The 25533-nt window shown below is 38.0% G+C and overlaps 2 protein-coding genes across 2 annotated transcripts in view; both read left to right on the forward strand.

Annotated features, from left to right (window-relative positions):
* The first annotated feature begins 293 nt into the window (after nucleotides 1-293).
* dhx9 (DEAH (Asp-Glu-Ala-His) box helicase 9) lies at nucleotides 294-13452 on the forward strand. The gene is made up of 27 exons (XM_056236429.1): nucleotides 294-408; nucleotides 581-721; nucleotides 812-920; nucleotides 1201-1343; nucleotides 1444-1592; nucleotides 3071-3117; nucleotides 3235-3371; nucleotides 3459-3548; nucleotides 3632-3793; nucleotides 3906-3983; nucleotides 4272-4463; nucleotides 4562-4703; nucleotides 4784-4866; nucleotides 4963-5119; nucleotides 5335-5432; nucleotides 5843-6056; nucleotides 6181-6275; nucleotides 6354-6427; nucleotides 6780-6932; nucleotides 7010-7170; nucleotides 7243-7354; nucleotides 8076-8237; nucleotides 8342-8469; nucleotides 8579-8808; nucleotides 12280-12395; nucleotides 12539-12739; nucleotides 12848-13452. Exons 1-27 carry the CDS (start codon nucleotides 298-300, stop codon nucleotides 13188-13190), a joined length of 3828 nt encoding a protein of 1275 aa, XP_056092404.1. The 5' UTR covers nucleotides 294-297; the 3' UTR covers nucleotides 13191-13452.
* Nucleotides 13453-18760: 5308 nt separating this feature from the next.
* The window catches only part of lamc1 (laminin, gamma 1), a 66973-nt gene continuing 60200 nt past the window's right edge, over nucleotides 18761-25533 (forward strand). Inside the window, exon 1 of the mRNA XM_056236422.1 lies at nucleotides 18761-19487. Coding sequence (XP_056092397.1) covers nucleotides 19118-19487 — 370 coding nt within the window. The 5' untranslated portion in view covers nucleotides 18761-19117. The remainder of the gene's footprint in view (nucleotides 19488-25533) is intronic.

Below are 25533 nucleotides of genomic sequence, written 5' to 3' on the forward strand. Positions count from 1 at the left end.
TTCATTGCTGCAGACTAAGTTACCTGTAATATAGCCGAAGAAATCTGCTTAGGTTTATCTTTTAAATGTATTATTATTTTTCGTGTGCTTGCAGTTTCAACTTTTAACTATCACATTATTTAGTTAGTTTTCTCTAGATCGATAGATAGAGTTATTCTTGCCGTATGTTAACTTAACGTTACTGTATATAACCTGGCATTCGCTCTTCCACTCAGTTCAGAGTTAAGTTATCTTTGCGAATTTAAAAGATAAATCGTATTATTAATATTAATCTAATTCACACGCAGACCGTCAACAATGGCGGACATTAAGAACTTTCTGTATGCTTGGTGTGGAAAAAAGAAGATAACTCCGAACTATGACATCCGAGCTGCTGGGAATAAAAACAGACAGAAATTCGTGTGTGAGGTGAGGCCTCTATATAAAATATACACTGTATGATTCATATTCACATCTACATGTCTAGATCGATAGATTCCTTTAATACCATACTGTGTATCTGTGTACTACCGGTATATATAAATATATATTATTGTTGTTGTTGTTGGAGACCTGTTTTAAATCATGTTTCTTCACTAAGGTGCGTGTGGAGGGTTACAATTACATTGGCATGGGAAATTCCACCAACAAGAAGGATGCTCAGTCCAATGCTGCCCGAGATTTTGTCAATTATCTTGTTCGGATGAAAGAAATAAGTCCTGGTGAAGTTCCTGCTCTAGGGGTCAGTATCACATCTAGGCCTATGTTGACCACAGCTCATCTGTGGTGTGTTATGAGGGAGTGTTATGAAGTTTATGTTTATCATTTTCAGGTCAGTGTACCTGATGGAGGGAATGGAGGGAATGAAGAAGGTGTTGAGTTTGGAAATCTCCCATCCAACTGTCCACTACCTCCACATCTGGCTGTGAAGAAGGAATCGGGTGAGAGATGTTAAATTAATCCAATAATCGGTTACTAAAACATAACGTCTGCTATAAAGTAATGAAGTATCTGCTTTAGGTGTTGCTTTCTAAATATTTAGTCAGAATACACAGCTACATGTAAATTGCTGTTATTGGAGAAAGATGCTTTTTGCCCACAGATTGGTGTAGTTATGGCATCTAACAGCATGGGCTAGTTAGCTTACTGTCTAGTTTTATTTAAACCATATTAAACGTTGACTGAAACCATTTCTAACACTGAATTCTTCCTGTGTCTCAGAACCTTCTGCAGCTTCTGCACCTTCTGCACCCGTTCCTGGAGTCACCGGTTTGGGCTACTCTGGTTTTGGTAATGCCCAATGGGAGCGAGGAGCCAACCTGCAGGAGTATTACTCCAAGAGACAGGAACAGGATGACAAAGCGGTAGCTCTTCATTTTTTTTTTAGGACAGATTTCTGTCTAATGACTGCCATTATAGAACGTTTCTGAGAATTAAGTTTTTTTCTTTTTCTTATTCCCCAAGACCTTGGAATCAGAGGAAGTTGATCTGAACGCTGGCCTGCATGGGAACTGGACTCTGGACAATGCGAAGGCCCGTCTGAACCAGTTCTTTCAGAAGGAGAAAAACCAAACAGACTACAAGTACAGCCAAGTGGGGCCTGACCACAACAGGTCAGAACATTCCCATCAAATACAGACATTTACAGCTTAGTTTTTACCCATCCCACCTGCTGTTTAAGAGAGATATTCATTTGTAACTACATGTTTTGAACGATATGCCTCTTCAAAAATCATACTTTGCATACTTTTGAATGTGATGTATCAAGGGTTTGTTTTTCTGCTGGACTGAAACAATCACAGAGAACTCCTTGATGTACATCTAACCTCAAGGAGATCTCAGACAACAAAAAGACATCTCTTCATCTTGGATGTTATCTTACAAAATCAACAATGTCTTATGGGTGAATCTCACGAAACTTGTCAAGAACATGTCCAGGTCATATTTCACTTTAGAGTAAAAAAAAAAAAAAAAGAATCACAGTAAGGAAAATGTATAGAAATAATGTACTTGCCATAATATCACAATACAAAAAAGTGGTTCTAAAAATAGGCTCAATTAGTGTTATTAATAACAATCAGACTGTATCTATTCAAATGTATAATAATAAATACTAAAGATGTTAAATCATGTTAGGAACATGCTCATCATGCTAGCAACATACTAGCAAGATGTTAAGTCTTGTTAGCAACATGTTAAATCATGCTAGCAAAATGCTAAATCGTGTTAGCAATATGATAAATCATGCTAGCAACATGTTAATCATGTCACCAACATGTTAGCAATGTGTTAAATCATGGTAGCAATGAATTAAATCACGCTAGCAGCGTGTTAAATCATGCTAGCAGCATGTTACATCATGCTAGAAACATGATAATCATGCCCCCAACTGGTTAGCAATGTGCTAAATCATGCTAGCAACATTAAAAAAAACCTATCTATATATCTGTTTTTCTGATAGACTGTATTTCCTTCAAAACATTCAAACTACTTTAAACTGAAAACCTTCAAACTTCAAGCGTTCAAACTTTCTGGCCTGTCTTTCTCAAGCCAACTTCAAAGTTTGCCTTGACAATTTTTTATCTAGTTGTTATTATTTTATCATATTTACTTGAATTTAGAGTGAAATGTGACCTGGACATGCTTTTGTGAGATTTACTCATGTAGTATGTAATCGTGAAGGAGGACAAGAGAGATGCCAGAAATCACAACCTTACATGGGGGAAAACATGTGACATGACTTAGGCTACACTAAGAGGTCACATGGTAAAGTATGCGATTGATTGGGTTTAGAGGTGGGAAAGGCAAAGTAATGTCTGGTTGTGATTTCTGATGTCACTCGTCCATCAGGGGTCGAGTTCTCCAGTCCCTTGAGAGGAATAACTCCCTGTTTAGAAGTCTGGCAGAAAAACAAACCTGCTCAGGATGGGTTGTTCGGACCCAGCGCTGACATGTCATTCTTGATCTCATGTGCTGCCCGGTTGTCAGAGGTCAGTTTGTGGAGTTTGTTTTTGCTACATTGTTAAAGACATCTGTGGGCTAAATGTGGTCATGTTCGGATGTCTTGATTTAAAATTTTGCTCTATTATAGGAGTTTTATTGCTGAGATGACAATCTTTGTAAGACAACTTGGTAGGAGTAAGTATCAGAATACTTTGCAACCTTCTATGTACTAAACTATAAGGGTCAAGGGCAAATAGTTTCACATCAACAATCAGCAGTTGTGTCCTTGCTAATGCTGTCCTACTTTTCTAGAGGTTTTTGCCCGTGAGCATGGCTCAACAAAGAAGCTAGCGGCCCAGTCTTGTGCACTTTCTCTTGTCCGTCAGCTTTACCATTTGGGGGTTATAGAGGCTTACACAGGACTGACCAAGAAGAAAGAGGGAGAAAGTGTGAGTTTAACACCACAGTTCAACTATCTTTGAGGTCTGTGTGTGTTTATTGACTCCTCTGACTTCCTGTCTGGGTTGCTATGACAGGTGGATGTATATGAAGTGAATCTCAGTGATGATTTACAGCAGCAATTGCACAGTATTGTGCAAGAACTTGGCATCCAGATCCCTCCTCCTGTAAGTGTTGGACAGAAAACCTGCATGACTTCTTATTAGTGACATATGAGTATGTGCCAACAACTTTGTTTGTCCTGTTTTAGCCTCAGGACCCCAACAGTCCAGTATCTCTGGTGCAAGGGAAGTTGGCTCACTTTGAGCCCTCACAAAGGCAGAGCATGGCAGGAGTGGTGCCGTGGTCTCCACCGCAGATCAACTGGAACCCCTGGACCAGCTCCAACATCGACGAAGGACCGCTGGCATTTGTGAGTCTGCTGTTCTCCAATGAACTTTTTTTTAATCGAATGAAATCAATTGAATTTAGTGTTATATACATCATCCAACTGAAATCGTATTGTACTTCTTTTTGGTTTGCAGTGTACCCCAGAACAGATCAGCACAGACCTGCTACAGGAGCTCAACTTTCAACTTGAGCAGGACAAAGATCTGCAGACAGTGAGCTAAAAACACCCTTTAAAGACTGCATGAAATAAAAATTTGAGTTTTATGGGTTTTGCTTGTAGTCTGGGTATTATAGCTTTGAGGGCATTTACATGTTTTGAATATTTTCTTCAAAGGCAATTCACATTTTTTAAAGCAAACATACTAATACCCCCCTATCCCGTTATATCATACAAAAGGAGTTTATATATATATATATATATTGACATAGACTACAATTTTTGGAGTTGTTCTTATGGAGTTAGTATTGTAAAATCAACTAGCAACATGTTCTTTTTACAGATTCTAGCGGATCGAAGTCAACTGCCAGTCAAGAATTTTGAGGAGCAAATCATGGCCGCCATTCACAATAGCCCAGTGGTCATCATTCGTGGAGCCACTGGCTGTGGAAAGACCACTCAGGTTCCTCAGTACATCTTGGATGAGTTCATACAAAGAGGCAGAGCATCTGAATGCAATATCGTTGTTACACAGGTGAGTGTGTTGAAATACTTTATTATTTTGTGTGCTCGGTCACCTTGAGGAGACAGACCTGTTTTGTGACTTGCTTCTGCGCCCGTTCATCCTCCTAGCCGAGACGGATCAGTGCTGTGTCAGTGTCAGAACGTGTATCTTTTGAGAGAGCAGAGGAGGTTGGGAAAAGCTGTGGCTACAGTGTGCGTTTTGAGTCAGTCCTGCCCAGACCTCATGCCAGCATCCTCTTCTGCACAGTTGGTAAGTTCCACTTCTTAATCTCTGACTGCGGCACACTGCGTAGAGCTGGGCGATATAGCTAAAAATGTCTTAATTCACAGGGGTTTTGCTGAGGAAGCTGGAATCTGGTATCCGTGGCATCAGTCATGTGATTGTGGATGAAATCCATGAGAGGGACTTAAATGTAAGTCCGTCGTTACCATACCATATCAGCTTACTATACCATATCAGACAGAGGTGTCCTGTCCCACTATATTCACAAGTGTGTTTTTCTGTCCAGACTGATTTCCTGTTGGTAGTGTTGAGAGATGTGGTCCAGGCTTACCCTGATGTGCGCGTCATCCTCATGTCTGCCACCATTGACACCACCATGTTTAAGGAGTACTTTTTCAACTGTCCTGTCATCGAGGTGCATGGACGTGCACATGCTGTACAAGGTCAGAAGCAGGTTTTCTCAAGGCTATGTATTATAATGTATTTTTAATTCTTCAATACTAACATCTCACATATTGGATTAAATATTCCTATGTAAGTTGTTTGGAAACCCATTGCTCAATAATAGAGCATTAATTTAGAATATGTTGACTGTAAAACACTGTTGAAGTCATTTCAACAACCTGATGGATTATAATTTGTATTTTTCGATTTCCAGAGTATTTCCTAGAAGACTGCATTCAGATGACTCAGTTCGTACCACCACCAATGGACCGAAAGAAAAAAGATAAAGATGAAGATGGTGGAGAGGAAGAAGTAGGTTTTGTTTTTTTAGATTAGGTGCAAAAAAAATTTAATATTATTACCCAATTATATTGTCTGAGAAAAATACACGTATTTAAGACAAATATTAAATATGGCTTTTATGCAGTCATTGATTAAAGTTATTAAGATCAATTATTAAAATAGTATCTGGAAATTAAGAATGAATTTAGATTACATATAATATTCCTGTTCTTTTGACAGCAATCCTAAAAAAAAATCAAAAGCATTACATTATTTGAATTTAATTATTTTACAAGTACAACTAAAACTGATTTCAAAAACATAGCTGATGAACAGCTGCATTTAACTAACTTAACATTAAATACTCCACAACAGTGTTCAGATGAACTTTTACGTGATGATTTCAGTAAATTAAATGAGCCTCTTTCTGTTTTCTACAGGTGAACTGTAATGTCATCTGTGGGCCTGAGTATAGTCCTGAGACCAAGCGCGCCATGTCTCAGCTGAATGAGAAGGAAACTCCATTCGAGCTGATTGAGGCTTTGCTGAAGTACATTGAAACGCTGGAAGTCCCAGGGGCTGTGCTAGTCTTCCTCCCAGGCTGGAACCTTATCTATTCCATGCAAAAACACCTGGAGATGAACCCACACTTCGGTCTGTAATTTAATGATATTCTGCTCGCACTCAAGTGAAATCTTTCCTTCTGATGAATTGACTTGTATCCCCTAATTTCTTAAAATGACTAATAGCGATTCCTTCAATATTGTGTCCTTCTAAGGCGGTCATCAATACCGAATCCTGCCCCTTCACTCTCAAATCCCCAGGGAAGAACAGAGACGAGTGTTCGAGCCTGTCCCTGACGGTGTGACTAAGGTCTGTAGAAGTTTTATTGTTCAGTATAGGAATTGATGTATTAATTTTTTTTAAGCAATTTTTTCTATCACACCACAGGTCATTTTATCCACAAACATCGCCGAGACCAGCATCACCATCAATGATGTGGTCTTTGTCCTTGACTCCTGCAAGTAAGCAGCTCCTTTAATTAAAGAAATTGTTCACCCAAAAAATGAAAACTCTGTCATTTACTCACCTGCATGTCATTCCAAACCTGTATGACTTAAGATATTATGAGATGTCTCAGTATTTTTTGTACATAAAATGGAAGTCAATGGTAACCAAAACTGTTTGGTTGCCAACATTATAATTTCTGTAAAGCAGAACATATAAAGTCATACAGGTTTGGGATGACATGAGGGTGTGTAAATGATGACATTTTTATTTTTAGATGAACTATTTTTCTTTTATGTACATTTATCTTCTCTATATGCTCCGTTTTGTCCGCAAATGGTTTTAAAATACCAAATATGTGTCATTCAGGCAGAAAGTGAAGTTGTTCACTTCTCACAACAATATGACAAACTACGCCACAGTGTGGGCCTCCAAGACCAACCTTGAGCAGAGGAAGGGGCGAGCTGGCCGAGTCAAACCAGGCTTCTGCTTTCACCTGTGCAGCAGAGCTCGCTTTGAAAAGTATGAAATGTCATTTTTCAGTTGTAATGCTACCTCAAACTGTATATGAAATGATGATTGCAATGATTGTTATGCAGACTGGAGACCCATATGACTCCAGAAATCTTCCGCACACCGCTGCATGAGGTGGCCCTCAGCATTAAGCTACTGAGACTGGGTGCCATCGGGAATTTCTTGTCTAAAGCCATTGAGCCGCCTCCATTGGATGCCGTTATTGAAGCTGAACATACACTGAGAGGTACATCTTCAGTGTCTTTATGGTAATTATGTTGAAGTGAACCGAATCCAACAAGCCTCTGTTGTTTCCCAGAGCTGGATGCTCTAGACTGTAATGATGAGCTGACTCCACTGGGACGTGTTCTGGCCAAACTGCCCATTGAACCACGTCTGGGAAAGATGATGATCATGGGATGCATCTTTAAGTAAGTTTATTCATCCAACCTTGGCTGTTTATCAAATCGGTGATTCTCACAAACCTGTCAGGTCGTAATTAACCCCAAAATGAAAAGTAAAATAAAAAAGATGGAAAAATATTACACATGTACATGCGTACACTACTCTTCAAAAGTTTGGGGTCAATAAAGTTTTTGAAATAAGTCTCTTTGTTCACCAAGGCTTGCTTTATTTTATCAAAAATACAGTAAATATTGTGATAGTGAAATATGATTACAATTTAAAATAGTTTTCTACTTAAATATATTTAAAAATATTATTTATTCCTGTGATGGAAAAGCTGTATTTTCAGAATCATTACTCCAGTCTTCAGTGTCACATGATCCTTCAGAAATCATTCTAATATGCTGATTTGCTGCTCAATAAAAAAAAAACGTCTTATTATAATCGATGTTGAAAACAGTTGAAAACCGCTAAATGGAAACAATTCTAGGATTCTGATTAGAACGTTTTAAAAAAGCATTTATTTAAAATAGAAAGCTTTTGTAACTCTTGTTTACTGTCACTTTTGATGTGTGCTGAATACATGTATTAATTTCTTACGAATCCTACTGACCCCTAACGTCTGAATAGTACTGTGTTTATAAACTTATTATATAATAAATATTTTTTTGTTATACTTTTTAATTAGCTGTTCTTCCCCATCACCTGTTGTATTTACTTGCATTTATGTGTGTGATTGTGCTGTAGTGTTGGAGATGCAGTGTGCACCATCTCAGCAGCGACCTGTTTCCAAGAGCCCTTCATCAACGAGGGAAAACGTCTCGGCTTTGTTCATAGGAACTTTGCGGGCACACGTTTCTCAGATCACGTGGCTTTACTCTCTGTCTTCCAGGCCTGGGATGAAGTCCGGTGGGTCCAGAGGGCATTGTACTAAATGTAGTATTGTGTTTGTGTTGTTGATGTTTTCTTTTTTCTTGAGGGATTCGCAATTGAAATAGATTCTATTTTATCAGGATGGGAGGTGAGGACGCAGAGATCAGGTTTTGTGAGCACAAGAGGCTGAACATGCCCACTTTGAGGATGACCTGGGAGGCCAAGGTCCAGCTAAAGGAGATCCTTATTAACGTTGGCTTCCCTGAAGGTTAAACTATGCTTCTAAATGCACTTCTGCGTTGTGCTGCTGTTAATTACAGTCCACAGATGTTGTTTGAGTTTCTGAATTTTATTTTTATTTTCTCCTTTTCTTGTAGAGTGCCTCCTGAATCAGATGTTTAACAATGTGGGACCAGACAATAACTTGGATGTGGTGATCTCTCTGCTGACGTTTGGCTCTTACCCCAACGTGTGCTACCACAAAGAGAAAAGGAAGATCCTGACCACAGAGGGACGAAATGCTCTCATTCACAAATCCTCAGTCAACTGTCCTTTCAGCAACCACGATATGACGTATCCATCTCCCTTTTTTGTCTTTGGGGAAAAGGTTGGTTTTAAAGTCTAGCTTGAAACTACTTTTTTTTTTTATGTTTCTACTTCATTTAGACTCAAGACTTGAGCCATACTTTTCTACTTGCTAGTCAGTTGCAGGTGATATTAAGGGGTGGGACATTCTTATTCTAGAGAGCATTTGATTGGACAAACTACTGTGTAGTGCAAGATGAGTCTTCAGTATGTTTATGTTTTTAAATTTGCACACTACAGTTCAAAAGTTTGGGGTCTAAGATTTTTTTTTTTTCAAAGAAATTAACACATTTGATCAGCAAGGAAGATGGATTAAATTGATCAAAAGTGACATACATATATTGTTAGAAAAATATATATTTCAAATAAATGTTTTTAACTTTCTATTCATCACATAATGTGTCATAGTTTCCACAAAAATATGAAGCCAGCACAACTCTTTTCAATGTATATAATAACATAAATAATGTGAAATGTTTCGTGAGCACCAAATCAGCATACCCCAAACTTGTGAACAGTAGTTTAAATCTTCTAAAGAAAAAATAGGAGGACACAAGTATAGTTTGTAATATACTTGTAATTAGTGTTGTCACGATACTAGAATTTCTAACTTCGATACGATACCTTGAAAAATATCGATATTCGATACCATTTTCGATACCACAGAGAAAAAACTGGCACAATATTAAGGGGGTATTTTTTTAATTTAAAGCTAAATATAACAAGTCTAGAACATGACAATGAGGTATATTTTACATGAACAAAAATGTTCTATTTGTTTATATTTTTTAATTGGACCAGAGCTAACATGATGTATTTTTATTACCTACTGTTATCAAAGATTAAAATATACTGTAACAAAAAAGCACTTAACAGTATCAAATTGGAGGATAGAGAGTCAGTGTTTAATAATAAGAGTAAACATTCATTTTTCAGTTAAAGGCATGTCATTATTGAATTTAGAGATGCCATTGTCTACCTGTTTAGTTTAATTAATATCTGTGTAATCAAATTGATGATAATAGCTAATGAAGGAAAATTGCAGAATTAAATAATAATTTTTGAATAAAGTTAAATAGGCACCAGTTAATTTACATTTGACCACAGTTACAATATTTACTTGTCTAAGATTCCTCAGTCAGATTATCTTAACTTTAAGAATTAAAACGAGACAACACAGACTCTTATCAACAACAATACTAGGCCATCTTGGTTAATATTTCAGAAAAGTTCAAATGGGAAGAGTTACAGTGTTTCCTTGAGGATTTTTTTTTTAGCAGTGGGGGGCAGGTCTGTCCAAACAACAAACACCCCTGATGCTGAGCATCAGGGGCGTCACTAGGATTTTCATTTTAGGGGGGCTAAGCCCCCAATATGATTTTTAAACAAATTATAAAAAAAGGTAACACTTTAGTTTAGGATCTAAAGATCACTATTAACCATTTTCATTACGATGCAAAGGCACGGTTTTATAATAACTGTGGTCCCAAATGTGAGGCAGGGCAAATAGGGGGGTTCGGGGTCTCCCCGAGAAAATTTTGATTTCTCTGATCTACATATGTGCATTTTAAGATGTTCTGAAGGCCAAAAAACTTGGATAGTGGGCAGCTGACAATTTTTCTCTCCTCATCAGCAGCATCACTTTTTTTCTCTTTGTTTTTCTCTTGCCCTGTCTCTTCCCCTCCTAAAGCTGAGCTTTGACTGATATAGGCTTTTCATTTTTGTCTGTCAGTGAAGAAAGTAAACATAGGGTGATAGGTTGATTTTGCCTATGAATCATTTTCTCAGACGCGTTTATTTACTGAAAGCTACTAAAGGTAATTAAGTTTATTAACTGCATTCACAATATGTAGGCTACACATTTATTATTGATCTTATGCCTAATACAGGGCCGTAGACAGGGCTTTATAATCACAGAGGTCCTAAATTTGAGATTGGTAGGGGGTTCAAATTTTTTATTTCTGATTTGTGCATTTCAAGACGTTTGAAGACCAAAAAAAAAGGATAAGAAATAGCTTTAAAACCATGTCAGTGGGCAGATTATTTGTCAATACCTCCTCTCTTCTCATCTCCATCACTCTTCCTTTTTTTCTCAGTCTCTTCCTCCCTTTCTCTTCCCCTCCTAAAGCTGAGCTTTTTTAATTTACTTAAGGCTACAATTTGTATTATATTCTCAATATGTACACATTCATTATTAATCTTGTGCCTAACATGATGAAAACGGCTTTGTTAATGTTTCTTGTAAACTAATTATTACATTACATGAGTTACATGAGTGTAATAGGCCTATTTTCAGTTCAAAATGGCGAAATTAGACAAAACTATATTAGTTTGCCTGATTATTTTTTGTCATTCGTTTAACATTTATGACCTAAAAAAAGTAAAATATGAAATGTTAAGTTTAGCTACTTACATCTTATCTCGCACTTGACCGTACGCGTCGAGTCCATAGACTGTAAAAAATGGTCGTGTCGCACTCGCACTGTTAAAATTCGCGCTCAGCAGCGTCTGTGAACATAAAGCCCGCCTACTTTGATTTGATTGGTCGTCTCTGACATTGACGAGCAGTGACAGACCAATGAGGCTCAGATGAACACACAAATGAACACACACACCCTGTCCTCTGTTTCTGACGTGCTCTCTGCACGGCGCAGCTGTGGATTGAGAACGTGCTGAATCTGATTATAACAAGACTGAAGCGAACACGAATTTGTGTAGCCTACATTAATCTCACATTTTTAGGGGGGCTTGGCAGAAGTTTAGGCTGAAGCCCCCCTAAAAAGGGCCTAGTGACACCCCTGCTGAGCATGCTGCTAAATAGTAGCCTATACCCCTGGAGCCTGTTCCTTAAGTCTGTTTTCACCTATACAATAATTTTAAAAAATGAGTGATGTGAGGGATTATTGATAGTCAAACAATCTGTAGGCCTACGCGCTATTCTCCGACATGCCCGCTCGCGGTGTGTAGCTCGTGTCCGCGCTATTCTCCGACATGCCCGCTCGCGGTGTGTAGCTCGTGTCCGCGCTATTCTCCGACATGCCCGCTCGCGGTGTGTAGCTCGTGTCCGCGCTATTCTCCGACATGCCCGCTCGCGGCGTGTAGCGCGTGTCCACGCTATTCTTCGACTCCGACATGCCCGCTCGCGGTGTGTTTTTTACGCGTGTCCGCGCTATTCTCCGACATGCCCGCTCGTGGTGTTCTTTATCAATCAACCAAAGTCGGTCGCGGGGGCGCGGCCCTCGCCATCTTTCCATTCACTTCACTTTTGCTATTTAACCAGAGCGAATGAGACGAGTGCGTCACGTGTGGTGTTTGTCAACGCGCCTTTTGAGAGAAGTGAAAGTGACTGCTCGGCTAGTATCGATACTTCGGGAAATTAGTATTGGTACCGTTCAGATATTTCAGTATCGATATTTATCGAAATATCGATATTTTTGACAACACTACTTGTAATATTGTAATATACTAATATACTTGTACTTTGTAATTCCAGATCCGAACTCGAGCCATCTCAGCAAAAGGAATGACTCTTGTTAGTCCTCTTCAGCTCATTCTGTTCGGCTCAAAGAAGATCACATCCAATGGAGAAGTTGTTGAGCTTGATGATTGGTATGTTTCTCATGAAGCTGGACCAAAAAAAAGCGCTCCTTGATTCTTGAGACGGGAATTCTGGGAGCAAACCAAATATTTGCAAGGAAATCAACAAAAGAGAAGTGTTCCTTGATTATCAAGAATATTCCTTCCTTCTATAGGCTCAAATTGCAGATTCCCCATGATGTAGCTGCTGGTGTGGCTGCTCTGAGGGCAGCAATGGAAGGCCTGGTGGTGGAGGTGACCAAAGACCCGGAATACATCCGAAATTTGGATCCCACCAACGAGCACTTGTTGAACGTCATTCGACTTGTGTCTAGACCCTCGTCAGCAGGCATCAACCTCATGGCCACTAACCAACGGTGAGATAATTGAAACCATACATTTAGGTGACCTATTAAGCGGAAGGTCCCTTTTGACCTTGAGATGTCACAATTAATTTAACGCATCTTATCTTTTGGTTTTTACAGCTTTGGAGATGGTCCACGTCCACCCAAGATGGCCCGTACCGATTTTGGAGGTGGCCAAGAGTTCAGGGGCCGAGGAGGATACAGAGGTGGCGGTGGTGGTGGATCTTGGTCTGGTGGAGGATACAGAGGAGGTGGAGGATACCAGGGTGGTGGAGGCGGCTTCAGAGGATCAGGAGGTTATCGTGGGGGTGGGGGTGCTGGTGGGGGTGGATACAGGGGGTATGGTGGTGGTGGGTCCAGGGGATCTGGTGGATACAGAGGATCTAATGGGGGTGGAGGATATGGAGGGAGGGGATTCAGAGGTGGCTCAGGTGGGTGGGGTGGAAACAGGGGTGGTTATTAAAGCTGAATAACTGAACATGAAATATCTTCGAGATGGTAGAAAATAGTTTGTTTTATGTTGCTTTTTGTTGGTTCTCAATCTTTTCTCATTTTGTTTTATGTAAATAAAAAAAGCATGAAAAATGTAAACTTTGACTGCCATACTGCCAGATAACAACAGTTATTAAAAATAGCTAATTTGTGACCAACAATGTAATCATTTTTAATAGATGACAAATACATGTTAAGTGTTATATTCTATTAAATAATTTCTTTTGTATCCATCTTTTGTATCATTTCTTTATTATACTTAAGTAATGGGGTACTCTTGATCTCTCTTATGCCCTCTAAGAAATGTGTTCATTGACAATCCTACCAAAAAGTTACTGGTGGGAATCAGAAAGTTTCCAGATGTGTGGTTTTGCAGCAATGTGTAACTCCAGCCAAGTTTTTTTCTATCCAGATTGAGCAACATTTTGTTCCCTAAAACTAACATGATTTAGAAGTATGCATTTTCAGACATTAATGCGTGTGAAATTTCACAATAAAGTAACACATTTACATTTCAAAATAATGGATTGCTGATTGATAAATGCATTATTATTGTACTCTAATAATTACATTATTTCAGTTTATTAGAACCCAGAGTCTTTTCCAGAGACCACAAAATACTAAAGGACATTTTCACAGCTGGAAAAGTGCATGTGCCTATTAAGCTGTGTACATGTAAGAGCGTTGGAACACTGAGACCTAAAATGTGTTGACATGTCTGGTGAAAAGTATAAATCGGTTTTATCTTCTTTTTTTTCCCTCATGTGCACCGTAAATTGTTATTTTGGCTGCCCAATACATCTTTTATTCAACAAAACAAATCCATGGCTCAAATACAGCTAAACAGAAACATTTAAATGTGTTAGACCAGAGTGCCTTGAAATCATGTAATGTGTATAATTAAATATTAGCAATCCAGGTTTAACCCTTTAGATGTACCTTTTACTTTTATCTAATTGAAGTGTTTGGTGGGTGGGTAAGATTAAAATGTTGTCAAAACCTTTCTTGATTTTGTTTATCTACGGTATTTTAATCATTAGGCTACCTCATATCTGGCGTTTATCGTTTTTTTTTTTTGTTGGTTTTTTTGCTTAGGGCAGAGGAGTTTGCTAATGATTACCGATAGAGGGCGCTTTAAAACCGCAGCAGACGGTGCTTTAATTTGGATGTTAGCCAATGGATGTTAACTTAAATAAATTATTTAAAACGTATTTAATTGCTATTATTTATTTTAACCCTGAACGACTAACCTAAACTGCAAATATAATTGTTTCTCATTGTGTAACTAAATATAACTGTAAATATTTGTTCCTTTAACATTTTTGCTTGGTTCTCAAATAAGATTTACTCAATAAAGCAAATCTGGCACCACAGCAAATATTCTCAAAAAAAAAATATTTGAGAGGATGCTTTGAATATCTTGAGGGAGAAAATAGTTGTAGCCTCTGGGTAAGATGAGCGTACATACCTTTTGTATCCTGGATAGACTTAAGTCCCCTTAGAGAACAATTGCTGGTGAATTTGTTTAAAGTTTTAAGGTAGTGAGACAATGCACATCCTGGGCATGCCTGAGCTTGATGTAGCAGGGCACTGTCTCAGTATGGGGGACTGGAATGAGTATTTAACAAAGTGTTGACAGTCTTTTCTCATTTTGACATAGATCTAGCGCTCATTTCCCCTGTTCTGGTGAAGTAAGTCTAGTGATTGATGGATGGACAGAAGTCTAGTAGAGAGCTCATTGCATACGATAGATAAGGTCAGGTAGATATCAAGATTCTTGACTCAAAAACGTATAAGCATCTCTTTGCTTTATTGCCTTTTAAATAGCTATATCATGATTTTTATGAGGAAAAGTTTATTTATTTCCAACAGAGCTGATTTGATCCCATTTAGATAGATGCTAATTTGACCAATTAATCTCCACATCTGATGGGAACTGATTGATTGCCTTTTTTTAACACCAGAGTTTTTTTTTTATTCTTTGATCACCATTTGATTAAATCGTATAGCATCTAAAGAATGTCTCAGAAGAGTCTGCTCGCTGGCAATCTGAGAGACTCATTGGGCTCATGCTGAATATCAGGTACAGTATAGGCCTATCTGCTATAGCCGCCTAAATCTTATCAATGGTACACATACCTTTGCTGATAACTCGGTACTCCAGCTCTGGCTTTCCAATCAAACCATAGAACAAACTTTATTTGCAAAAAGAAAGTTCATTGAAAATATTTTTAAAAAATTATCAGAAAAGCCAGTCCTATCTGTTGTTGTTTATTAAGTCCTATTTATTTTTATTATGATTTTATTGCTGCCCAGTCAAGAAAGAAAAAGTTGCTGTTTGGAGTGTGATTGGATCATTATTTCAATGATTATATTTCTAGCATGCATGTTATATGTTTGGCAACAGTTCTTCTAACGCTAATTGATGGAGTGTGTAGCTTTTCATTTTGTAAGCAACCATGTAGGAAGACACATCATGGCCATATTCCAGGATGACGATGTTAAGATGCATCAGGCTCAGATTGTCAAAGAATGGTTGTGAGGGAGTATGAAGAATTATTTTTAGACCTGGGGGCTGTTCCATAAATGAAGCTTAGAAAAGCGGGGATTAAACTCCAAAACCGGACTTGAATGAGCCTAACAAATAAGTTGGGGCTAAAGTGGTTCCATAAAAGGTCATTGAAGTTCACGCAATCTCACTAATTTGATCCAGGTTTATCTAGTCTAGCTAATTGCGTGTGCACGCGTTTCTGAAGCAGCCCTAGAGGTCGATCGTGGATCAAATCGATCCACCATCAAACAGCGTATATTTTGTGCTGTTTTACGCGTTTGTGACATGTTTTTTTCCCCCCCACAGTGCAAAAATTACATTTTACAGTTATATTCTCCATCTGTAAATGTTAGAAAGTCGTGCAAATGTATCCATTTTGCTGCTAATCTTTATGAACGAGCGCTGCTGCGCGCATGCGCGCCAAATAGGAGCGCAATAATTCTGACTAAAATATACATTTTTCTTGGAAAATTAATATGCGATATTTTATAACACTAGAAATATCTTCTAATTATAATAATTTCTCTTTAGGATGTTGGATATGTTGCAGTGAACTTCTAGCTCATTACACTCATATATTTTATACTTCTAATAAAAAAAAGAAATTGAACAGAAGTAGCCTAATTCAGGGAAGATTTTTTTAAAGAAATTAAATATATAAAGATACAAAATATAGTTTTGGGTATAGGACCTATGCTACTTTATAAAGATGATATATACTTATTTAGAATGCTGAGAATTACAGCTTTTTATGCAATATTTTTTTTGAGAAAGCAAGAATCCCCAGTTTTAAATGAGTGGTTAGATTTAGTTTCTAAAGTACATTATGGAGAGGATACCATTAAATTAAGAACAAATGTATACATTTTGAAAAGATATGTGCAACTCTAAAATCAAAGAATATTCCATAAAATAAAGGAATATATATTGGCCTACATTAACTACATTTTTATGTAACCTTCCCTTTTATTTCTAGTTATTTGTTATTTTATTTATTTACTTATTTAATATTGAATATTTGATATTTAAATAATATTACTTGAATAACTATTAGGAATTATGTGTCATTCATTATAAGAGTTTGATATATGTGAATGTTATATTTTTATTAATATTTATTTATTGTTTTATTTATATGTATGTGTTGGTATTATCACAAAAGAAAAAAAAGTAGAAGGAAAAATAAGGAATATTTATTGGGGGAAAATATGATGTCTTTAAAGGAACTGTCCATTAGTATAATTGTGTTAAATGTGTTTGAATTGAAAGACATAATAAAGTACATAATATATATATATATATATATATATATATATATATATGACAGTGTAGAGAAAGAATTCTCTGATAACCGAGGCACTCCTTAATTAAAATGTCTTTATTACAAAAATGACATATCCTAAACGGACAACTTTAAAACGCCTTATATATGTGTCTATATTGTCTATATTGTAGCCTTATTTAAGTTGATTTTCTGTATACTGTGTATTTATAAAGTCCAATAATGGTATTAGAGACTGTCAGTGGTAATATCATTGTGTTCTTGTCGGTCAGTGTTGAGGATCTGTGTAACAACTGAGGCTTAGCCTGACAGTTAGCCTGCCCTGGACCAGGCTAGTTTCCCAGCATAAGTTGCCAGGGTAACTGAGTTTGAACTTTTTTAAGTTTGATTTATGAAACCGAATCTACCAAAAATAAGCCTGACTAACCGAAATAAGCCTGGCTTATACTCTAATCTTGGTTTATGGAACAGCCCCCTGAATTGGCACCACTTGAGTCAGACCTTAATTTCATTGACAGCCTTTGGGGTGTGCTGGAGTAGACTTTACTGAGTGCTCGACTCTTCCATTGTCATTACAAGATCTTGGCCAAAAATTGATTCACCTCTTGATGGAAATAACATCACAATATTTATTTCCATCAAGAGGGGCATCAATTTTTGGTACACACGCCATCAATTAGGGTTAGAAGAACTGTTGGCAAACATATAATATGATAGAAACATAATTGTCACTGCAATAAAGATCCAATCATAGACTCTTAAGCATTTGCCTATTAAAATCCAAACAGCAATTTATTTATTACTGGGCAGTGTGTATAGTAGGCTATGTCTATATGTGTACTGGAGTTAGTTCTGTGAAGCTTTTGAATATGCATACAGTGGTTGGGATCTATGCTTATCTGCATAAAAAAAATCACAAAGGCAATATTGCCTAACATAAATTTGAAATGTTTGAAATTTTCATCAGTCTTATTTACAATCAATATAAGGCATTTGCTTTCTTAAAATGCACATAGGCCTACCTGAGAATGCAACATTTTTCTTTTTGTTTGAAGTCTGTATGAAGGATTAATATAAGCATTGATAGAATGAGTCTGGGAGGAACTTTTAGTTGGTTCTCTATTACATCTTTGAAACAATGCTGGTAAAATATTAATAAACAGCCCACAAAACGTAACACTCAGCTATTTCAAGTATTCGGATACACCCTTGCCTGGTAGAGTAGGTATATATAACCTTGCTCTTTGACTTCACTGCTCTCAGCAAGGAACAGCTATCATCCCCTAGTTATTCATAGCACGGGGGATTCATCCAGAAAGTATGTCTCTGAAGATACCACAAGATAAATGTAAAGGTGGACATCGCAGAAAAGTGTTTTCATGAATAAAAGTTTAAAAAGGTCTACTATTCACCATGTCCGCATGTGGACATCTTATTTTAACGATATTTTTTCCTGGGATTAAGCCTTGGTTTAACACATATTTGTTTAAAAATGTACGGGTAGTTAGTGGTCAGTTCATCGCTCCCATGAGAATCTGTGAGGTAGCCTATGAAATTCTGTCCCCAACCACTCCTGAACATGACTGGCAAAACTGACCAATTGGGAAAGTGTAAAGCCACGCCCATAGCACTTTCGCCACGCCCACACATGTCTCCCTGTCCATTCGGACTTGCCTTGTTTAGCGGGTCGGCGGTCCATCAAAGCATCCTTCAGGCGGAAGTAGACGTAGGGATTTTTTTTTGGAAGTACTTTGACTTGCGCACTAGCTGCCAGGGTGTAGTCGGATATAGTTCCATTTCTCCAAAAGTTTTTTTTTCCCATGGCGGTGGTTACTAAGTACCAATAAAGTGAAGGTCTGCAAGAGAGAAGTCGCGAGGAGATTAAGCCACAACTATTGCTTTTCTGGAGGTGAAGCGATTACCACCATTTTCCGCATGAGTTTATTTATTAAACCACAAACTCGGTAGCTGGCGAGTTACCGCAAACTTTTTAAAGACTGCGAGGATTTTAAGGGATAAAGACAGTGACGGTAACTACGTGAGGTCGCATAAATTAAAGGACACAATGCCGCTTTTTAGTTATTTGTTATTATGGACTTTGTGGGCAGCGTGTAGTCATGGAGCGATGGATGAATGTATAGACGAGTCCAATCGGCCTCAGCGCTGCATGCCAGAGTTTGTTAACGCCGCTTTCAATGTAACCGTGGTGTCCACCAATACTTGCGGTTCGCCGCCTGAAGAATACTGTGTACAGACCGGGGTTACTGGAGTCACTAAATCATGCCACATTTGCGATGCCGGGGACCCCAGACAGCACCACAGCGCTGTTTATCTCACCGATTACAACAACCAAGCGGATACCACCTGGTGGCAAAGTCAGACTATGTTAGCGGGCATCCAGTACCCGAACGTTATCAACCTGACCCTTCACCTGGGTAAGCAGCTTTCACTTGCATCCTCGTCAAATCGGGTTACAAAATGTTTGTTTTCCTGAGCCGTGAAGAAGAGTTGTTCTAAAGTTATGACACGTCCATTTAACATGTGTTGCTTAAAGTTAAACCAACTGATTTTTGTAAGTGACATGAGTGACTAGCATCTAGTATAGCCTATACTATTCATTCAATTAGTCGCTAGTATGCATTCAAAGCATACTATAACTTCCTTTGGAGATTTTTTTCCCCTTTGCTGCTGTTCGCTATGGATATTGTTAACGAGGCTACTTCAATGTGACTGGTAACAAACTGCATTTTTTCCATTGAAATCTATGAGGTCTAAGATTCAGATATTAACTATTCACTTCTGGCTATTCAATTGTTGCTAGTAAGTAACTATCCATTGTTTAGTAGCCTATTCATTCATTTGACACTTGTACGTTTTCGGTTTAGTTGCTTGTATCCATCTAATCCAGTTTTCCTAGTATTAAATTAATAGACACTAGTAGGCTACCTTTTTATTAGACACTGGTGTGCTTTTAATCTTACTAGTAGTAAGATTTTTCTTAAATGAACTATTAAGTGGCCATTCTTTCTAGTCAATGTAAGTATACAAAAAAAAACAAGATAACGCTTTCAATATGATCTCTTTATTTGAACTAACAATGGACAGTGCTTCTGCAGAATTTTTAAATCACATTTTACAAATAAGTTTTTAATAGTAAAAGTTGTAGGCTATCTGTTAATTAAGATTAACAAAGATTAATAAATGCTGTAAAAAAGTTGTTTGTTGTTAGTTAATCTAATGCATTAATGTTAACAAATGGGGCCCTAGTGTTACCAAAAGCAATTGTAGTGAGACGTAACTAACAATAGATGCTAGTGTCTCATAAATATGTATTACTGTCTAATAAATAAGTTATAGTAAACCAGAATCGTAATCAGCTCAGATGTGAAACATCTGGCAATTATAGTTTTCTGCATTATAACAGTCATTTGAGATCACCTAATCCTGCTTCAGAAATGCATTATGAAATAGTGATATTATTTGATAGCTTTAGGCTGTAAAAATCTGCATGTTTCTTTTCTTTCAAATTACCTTTTTTTCTATATTGTTCTGTTATCATATACTGCATGTCATTTAGGAAGGTGCATTATCTCTTGAATAAGACTCAAGTTTGATTGTCTAACCACAATAGGGCTGTCACAATAAGGCCCTATTAAGGCTGTAAATAAGGCTGCCTTGATTAAATTTGAGTACTAGATCGTTTTTTTTTTTTATTGCAATTTGCACATGTTTTGATTGACCGGCGTTGTGCTGAATTCTGACCCCTACCAAATTATCCAATTTAAATGAATTGAAACCATTTAAAATCATAATATAGCATAGTGCCATTATGAAATCATAAAGGCTGTGATTCAGTTTAAAAAATATATGTGCTTCGGGTTTCAGGGTGAATAACGACACTCTATCTACTACTATTTATTTATATGCATGCAGGTTACGAGTTTCTTCTGTCTCAGAGTGGCTCCGTTCACTGCTCCACACAGACTCAGACAGCATGTGCTGTTTGTGTGGGTTTCCAATAACGTGCATTTGGGAACGCATAATGTGTCTCCAACACAGGAGAATACATCAATATGTTTCTAAATATGGGAACTGTTGTTCATCACGATTTTCAAAATGAAAAGTTTAAACCCTCGCTCTGAGTTTGCAAGTTTTGATGCCCACATGTTCCTTGTCGAAGAAATTACAGTGGCTGTAGCATTTCTATCATAAAGAAGTGGCCAAATATTAAAGATTAAGTGGACATTTGAAATAAATGTTTGGTCAATATTAAACAAGGGCCTGTGTAATAGCAACAACAACCCGGCCGTTGGCGTACAGGCATTTGTTGTGTGTAATGTACATAAGTTGATTGTTTATATTATGTATTTTAACATTGTTGTTCAGTAAAACCATATGATTTATTGCTTTTGATAGTTTATTTGAACCAATTATTATTGCCTCATTGTTATTATACCTATGTATTTTAAGTCATTTTAATGGTAATTGTTCTATTTTTATTACCACAAAAAATATCTGATTACTCGATTAATCATCAAAATAATCGACGATTAATCGGGAGTGACAGCCCTAAACCACAATCTCTGACAGTTCTGATGGCCGTCATGGAGAAAGCTTACCTATGAAGCGCACATGAGATATTCTGGGTTGAGAATCTGGGTTTTATACTGTTTTAGACAATATAGACCCTTTGTTAGACTTGGCATGGAGTGGCCTCTCTACTAGGTGAAGTTGTGCGCATTACGCGAATCATTGAATTTCTGCCAGCCTAAGCAAAACGATTGGGTTGCAGGAGGAGGTTGTTCCGACTGTGGGAAAAGAGCACTAACATAACCAATTAGTAGAGTACCAGCAAGCCATGGCCTCTGTATCATCTCTTCCCAGGGAGATGCTGCTATATCAGTAGGCATATAACCAAATGTAAGTAATAAGCATGTCTAATGAGCTGTAATCAGCGTGTCAAGACATTTGCATTTAGATAATGGAAGAGGAAGTGATTTTGCTTTTAATGTTCCTCTCAGACACTTGGCTTATTAGCAGCCATTTGTTAGCACGTGGACTATAACGGGCCAGTTCAGGCAGATGCCTTTTCTTCTAATTCACTTTAGTTCTTCTTGTTAATTTAGGCATTTTGCATTGGAATCGTGTCATTAAAACAGTGTGAAACTGACAGTCATGTAATATTTGATGCTTTTCATCTTAATTATGTGCTGAAATTAAGTGAAGAAATTGACTAAATTGAGGCAAAGTGGGGGGTTTTATGCATGTAGAAATTTGCTCAGTAAATTTGTTTCTATAGTCTTCTATCTGAATCAAATATTATGCAAGATTTTTTTTATGGAATTTGGGCCATATTTCCATGCATCATGTTTATGCATGATCCCAGAATTTGCTTAAAAATATGTGGATAGTGACAGATACACCTCTGAAATCTGTAATCGGTCGACTTTGATGGGCTGAAGTGTATCTGCACCTTTTTTTCCACCTCGCTTATTTGTAAGTTGCTTAGTTTGGATAAAAATGTCTGCTAAATGTAAATGTACACGTCTTACCAAGAACTGAAGCTCAAATCTCAGAGGAGATACACGATTGTTGATTATTTGCATGTTTTTGTTCTCTCTCTCTCCCTTCTCTTTTTTTAAACCGACTCTGTGGGAACCCCCAAGAAGCCCGTGTCCCAGCCATAAGCTTTTATTTTATGTGCTTTGCCTTTGATGGCTTTTATGTTTATTCTGCCTTGGTTTGGGATGTTCGAGGCGGAAACAGGCATGTCTTAACTTGACACTGCTGAGTCCTATGAGAGACCTATGGAGATTTGGCCTGGTCTAGCAGACTCAGGGGGGCGAGGAGAGATGAGGAGGGTAGATTTACTATTGAACACTTCTGTATGTCCCACACTCGTACTTTATTAACCAGTTCTGGCTGGCCTGTCACGCTCCAAGAATGTGATGAGACTAAGAAATGTGAATCATCATCCAGACACTGGCTAATGAAGACTTGAAGACATATATCTGTAATTGTACAGGCAAATAGATGTAATGGGGTGGTTTGAAGAATGGTCAGGTTAATGAAAGATAGTTGATGCTGCCTGTTTTAAATTGGTCTACTTGTCAAACAGAGCCTAGAGGGATTACACAAATTTAATTATGTTGTGTCACACCTTGCTAGAAATGTCAGATAATTTTTCTGTAAGGACATTGCTTTTTCCAGAATTGTCATAGGATTCAATGTTATATTTAAGGATCAAGACTAAAGCAATGACTATGGGGCTATAGAATTTCGTGATTTTTTATTTTTTATAATAGTCATTTGTTCATGAAAAAACCCACTCAAGGCTAGACATCTAAGTAGATTGAAAAATGTATTGTAGAGTGTGATCATGGTCAGAATTATTTTACGTTTTTGTCAAAGGTCTATGTTTTTAAAGCCCCTTTCACATAGAGATTCCGGAAAATACACAGACAAAGTGACCCGCATTTGACCCGGTTTCGTTTGATTTTGGTTAATTCACACTGCCAGTGATTTTGCGGAATCAGAGAGTGCGTTCACACACAACATGTAAAAATCCCTTAAAAACCGCGCTTGTGCATTTTTTTTTTTTTCTCTGATTCGATCATAAACTAGCGCATTATACCGTTTCACTAGCTGGCGAACGATCCCGCTACAGTGTCATCATTACGACACCGAATTGATTACGGTTTTGTTCACACAGCACGCGTTCCGGGACTGAACACTGCAATGTTACTAGGTCCCGAACCAGGCATCAATCCCGGGTAGTGTTTGCGTTCACACAGAAGGCGTTCTGGCAATTTCCCGGTATCAACGCGCTGTGTGAAAGGGGCTTAAGAGAGCTCATAATTGTACTAGTCTGTTACTTCCAGTTGCCTTTATTATATAGCAAGTTTTTCTTGAATTGGCAAAGTGCATTTGAGATGAAGTTTTTCTCCAAAACAGCAATGGGAGTATTTGTGGAGGGTGAGAATTTCCTTTCATCGGATAAACTGCAGCAGTCAGTGATTCATTAACTTGAGCTTGTGAATGGCCCTTATCGTGCCCTATTTCCTCCCTCACTGATAGAAAGTGCTTACTGCAAACTGTCAAGGTGATGATACACAGGGCAACTTTTTGAGCAATGTTGCTGGGCAATGTTGCCGTCAATGGGCAACCAGATGAGACACAGGGCCCACGACTGATCTAAATTATCCAGATAGAAATGTATTGCCCATTTTCAATGGGAAAGTACCCAAGCAACAATCGCTCGGCAAGATTGCCCAGCAACATTGCTCAAAAAGTTGCCCTGTGTATCATCACCTTCAGTCTCTGTGCCTTGCATTTTACTCTGCATCAGATTGTTTTCAATGCCTGTGTCATTTTCAATTTCATATACTTTGTGTTTGTAACTGAACTGAATTCATATGCTGTCCTCATGTGTGCTTTATCAGGAGCTGTCCTTGTTTTCACTCCTGTTTTCTGGGAATAATAACTTCTGCCTCCTAATTGTTTAAATCTGGGAAAATTCTGGTACACCCTATCTGGAATACAATGTGGCCCTGTTAATGCTGTCTTCCTTTAAGATTTTTGTGTAGATGTTTATTTATGTGCCATGAAAAAGCTTGTTTTACTTGGAGCTAATGCGCTGTATGTTAAGAAGTTTGACCCTGGTTTACTTGACAAGAGCCAAACTCTTGGGAGAAGAACTTGTCCTCAGTTCTTGTTTTCCTCCTCTCTTTGTCTCATCCTCTCTCTCTCTCTCTCTCTCTCTCTCTCTCTTTCTCAAATGAGAGGAGATGATGAGTGTTAGCAGTGTGGGAAACTGAACAGCAGAATGTTTCCTGGGCTCTGAGGTCCTCGTCTCTCATCCCTTAGAGGCGCTTTTTTTCCCCAAACTCCATCAAAGAACTTGTCATTTCTGAAGGACCAGATGGTCCAAATTACACCAATCTTAGTGTAGGGGGTTGGAAAGAAGAGCGCGCTATCTGGTTTGAACCTATTGTTATTCTCTGGAAGGTATGATCTCAGTGTGGGAAACTTGTGTTTATAAAACCTTTGTAGTCGAGCTGTTCATGTAACTGCACGATTTTGTTTTATTCACGTTGTCATCGGGCCTGTTGCTGCTTTTCTCCTTGGAGACAAATTTGGCAATTGATGTTGAATTTGTTTGGAATTCTATCCCTATGGTAAATTCAATCCAAGCTAATTTGATGTTTCCACATTTACAATGCCACCACTCTTAGAAGGCAATGACTTGGACTATTTGGTGGCTCTAATTGTACAGCCAGGGGCAGGATTTGTGATTCGGACCACCCAGGATGGACAAAGTGCAGAATCTCCCTCATTTCCTGGTGATAAAGCCATTGTGAGCCACTAGTCCTTTCCAGATTGTGCAGAAGTGTAATGAAAGATCCCACACTGGGTCTGTGGTGCCAGCCATTGGACCCGTCAGAAGGGGAGCTGTGGTTATGGTGTCACTTAAAGAGCTTT

The sequence above is a fragment of the Rhinichthys klamathensis genome, unplaced genomic scaffold (genome assembly GCF_029890125.1).
Source record: "Rhinichthys klamathensis goyatoka isolate OS25496 unplaced genomic scaffold, OSU_Roscu_1.1 h1tg000446l_1, whole genome shotgun sequence".
In the NCBI taxonomy this organism is placed as follows: Eukaryota; Metazoa; Chordata; class Actinopteri; order Cypriniformes; family Leuciscidae; genus Rhinichthys; species Rhinichthys klamathensis.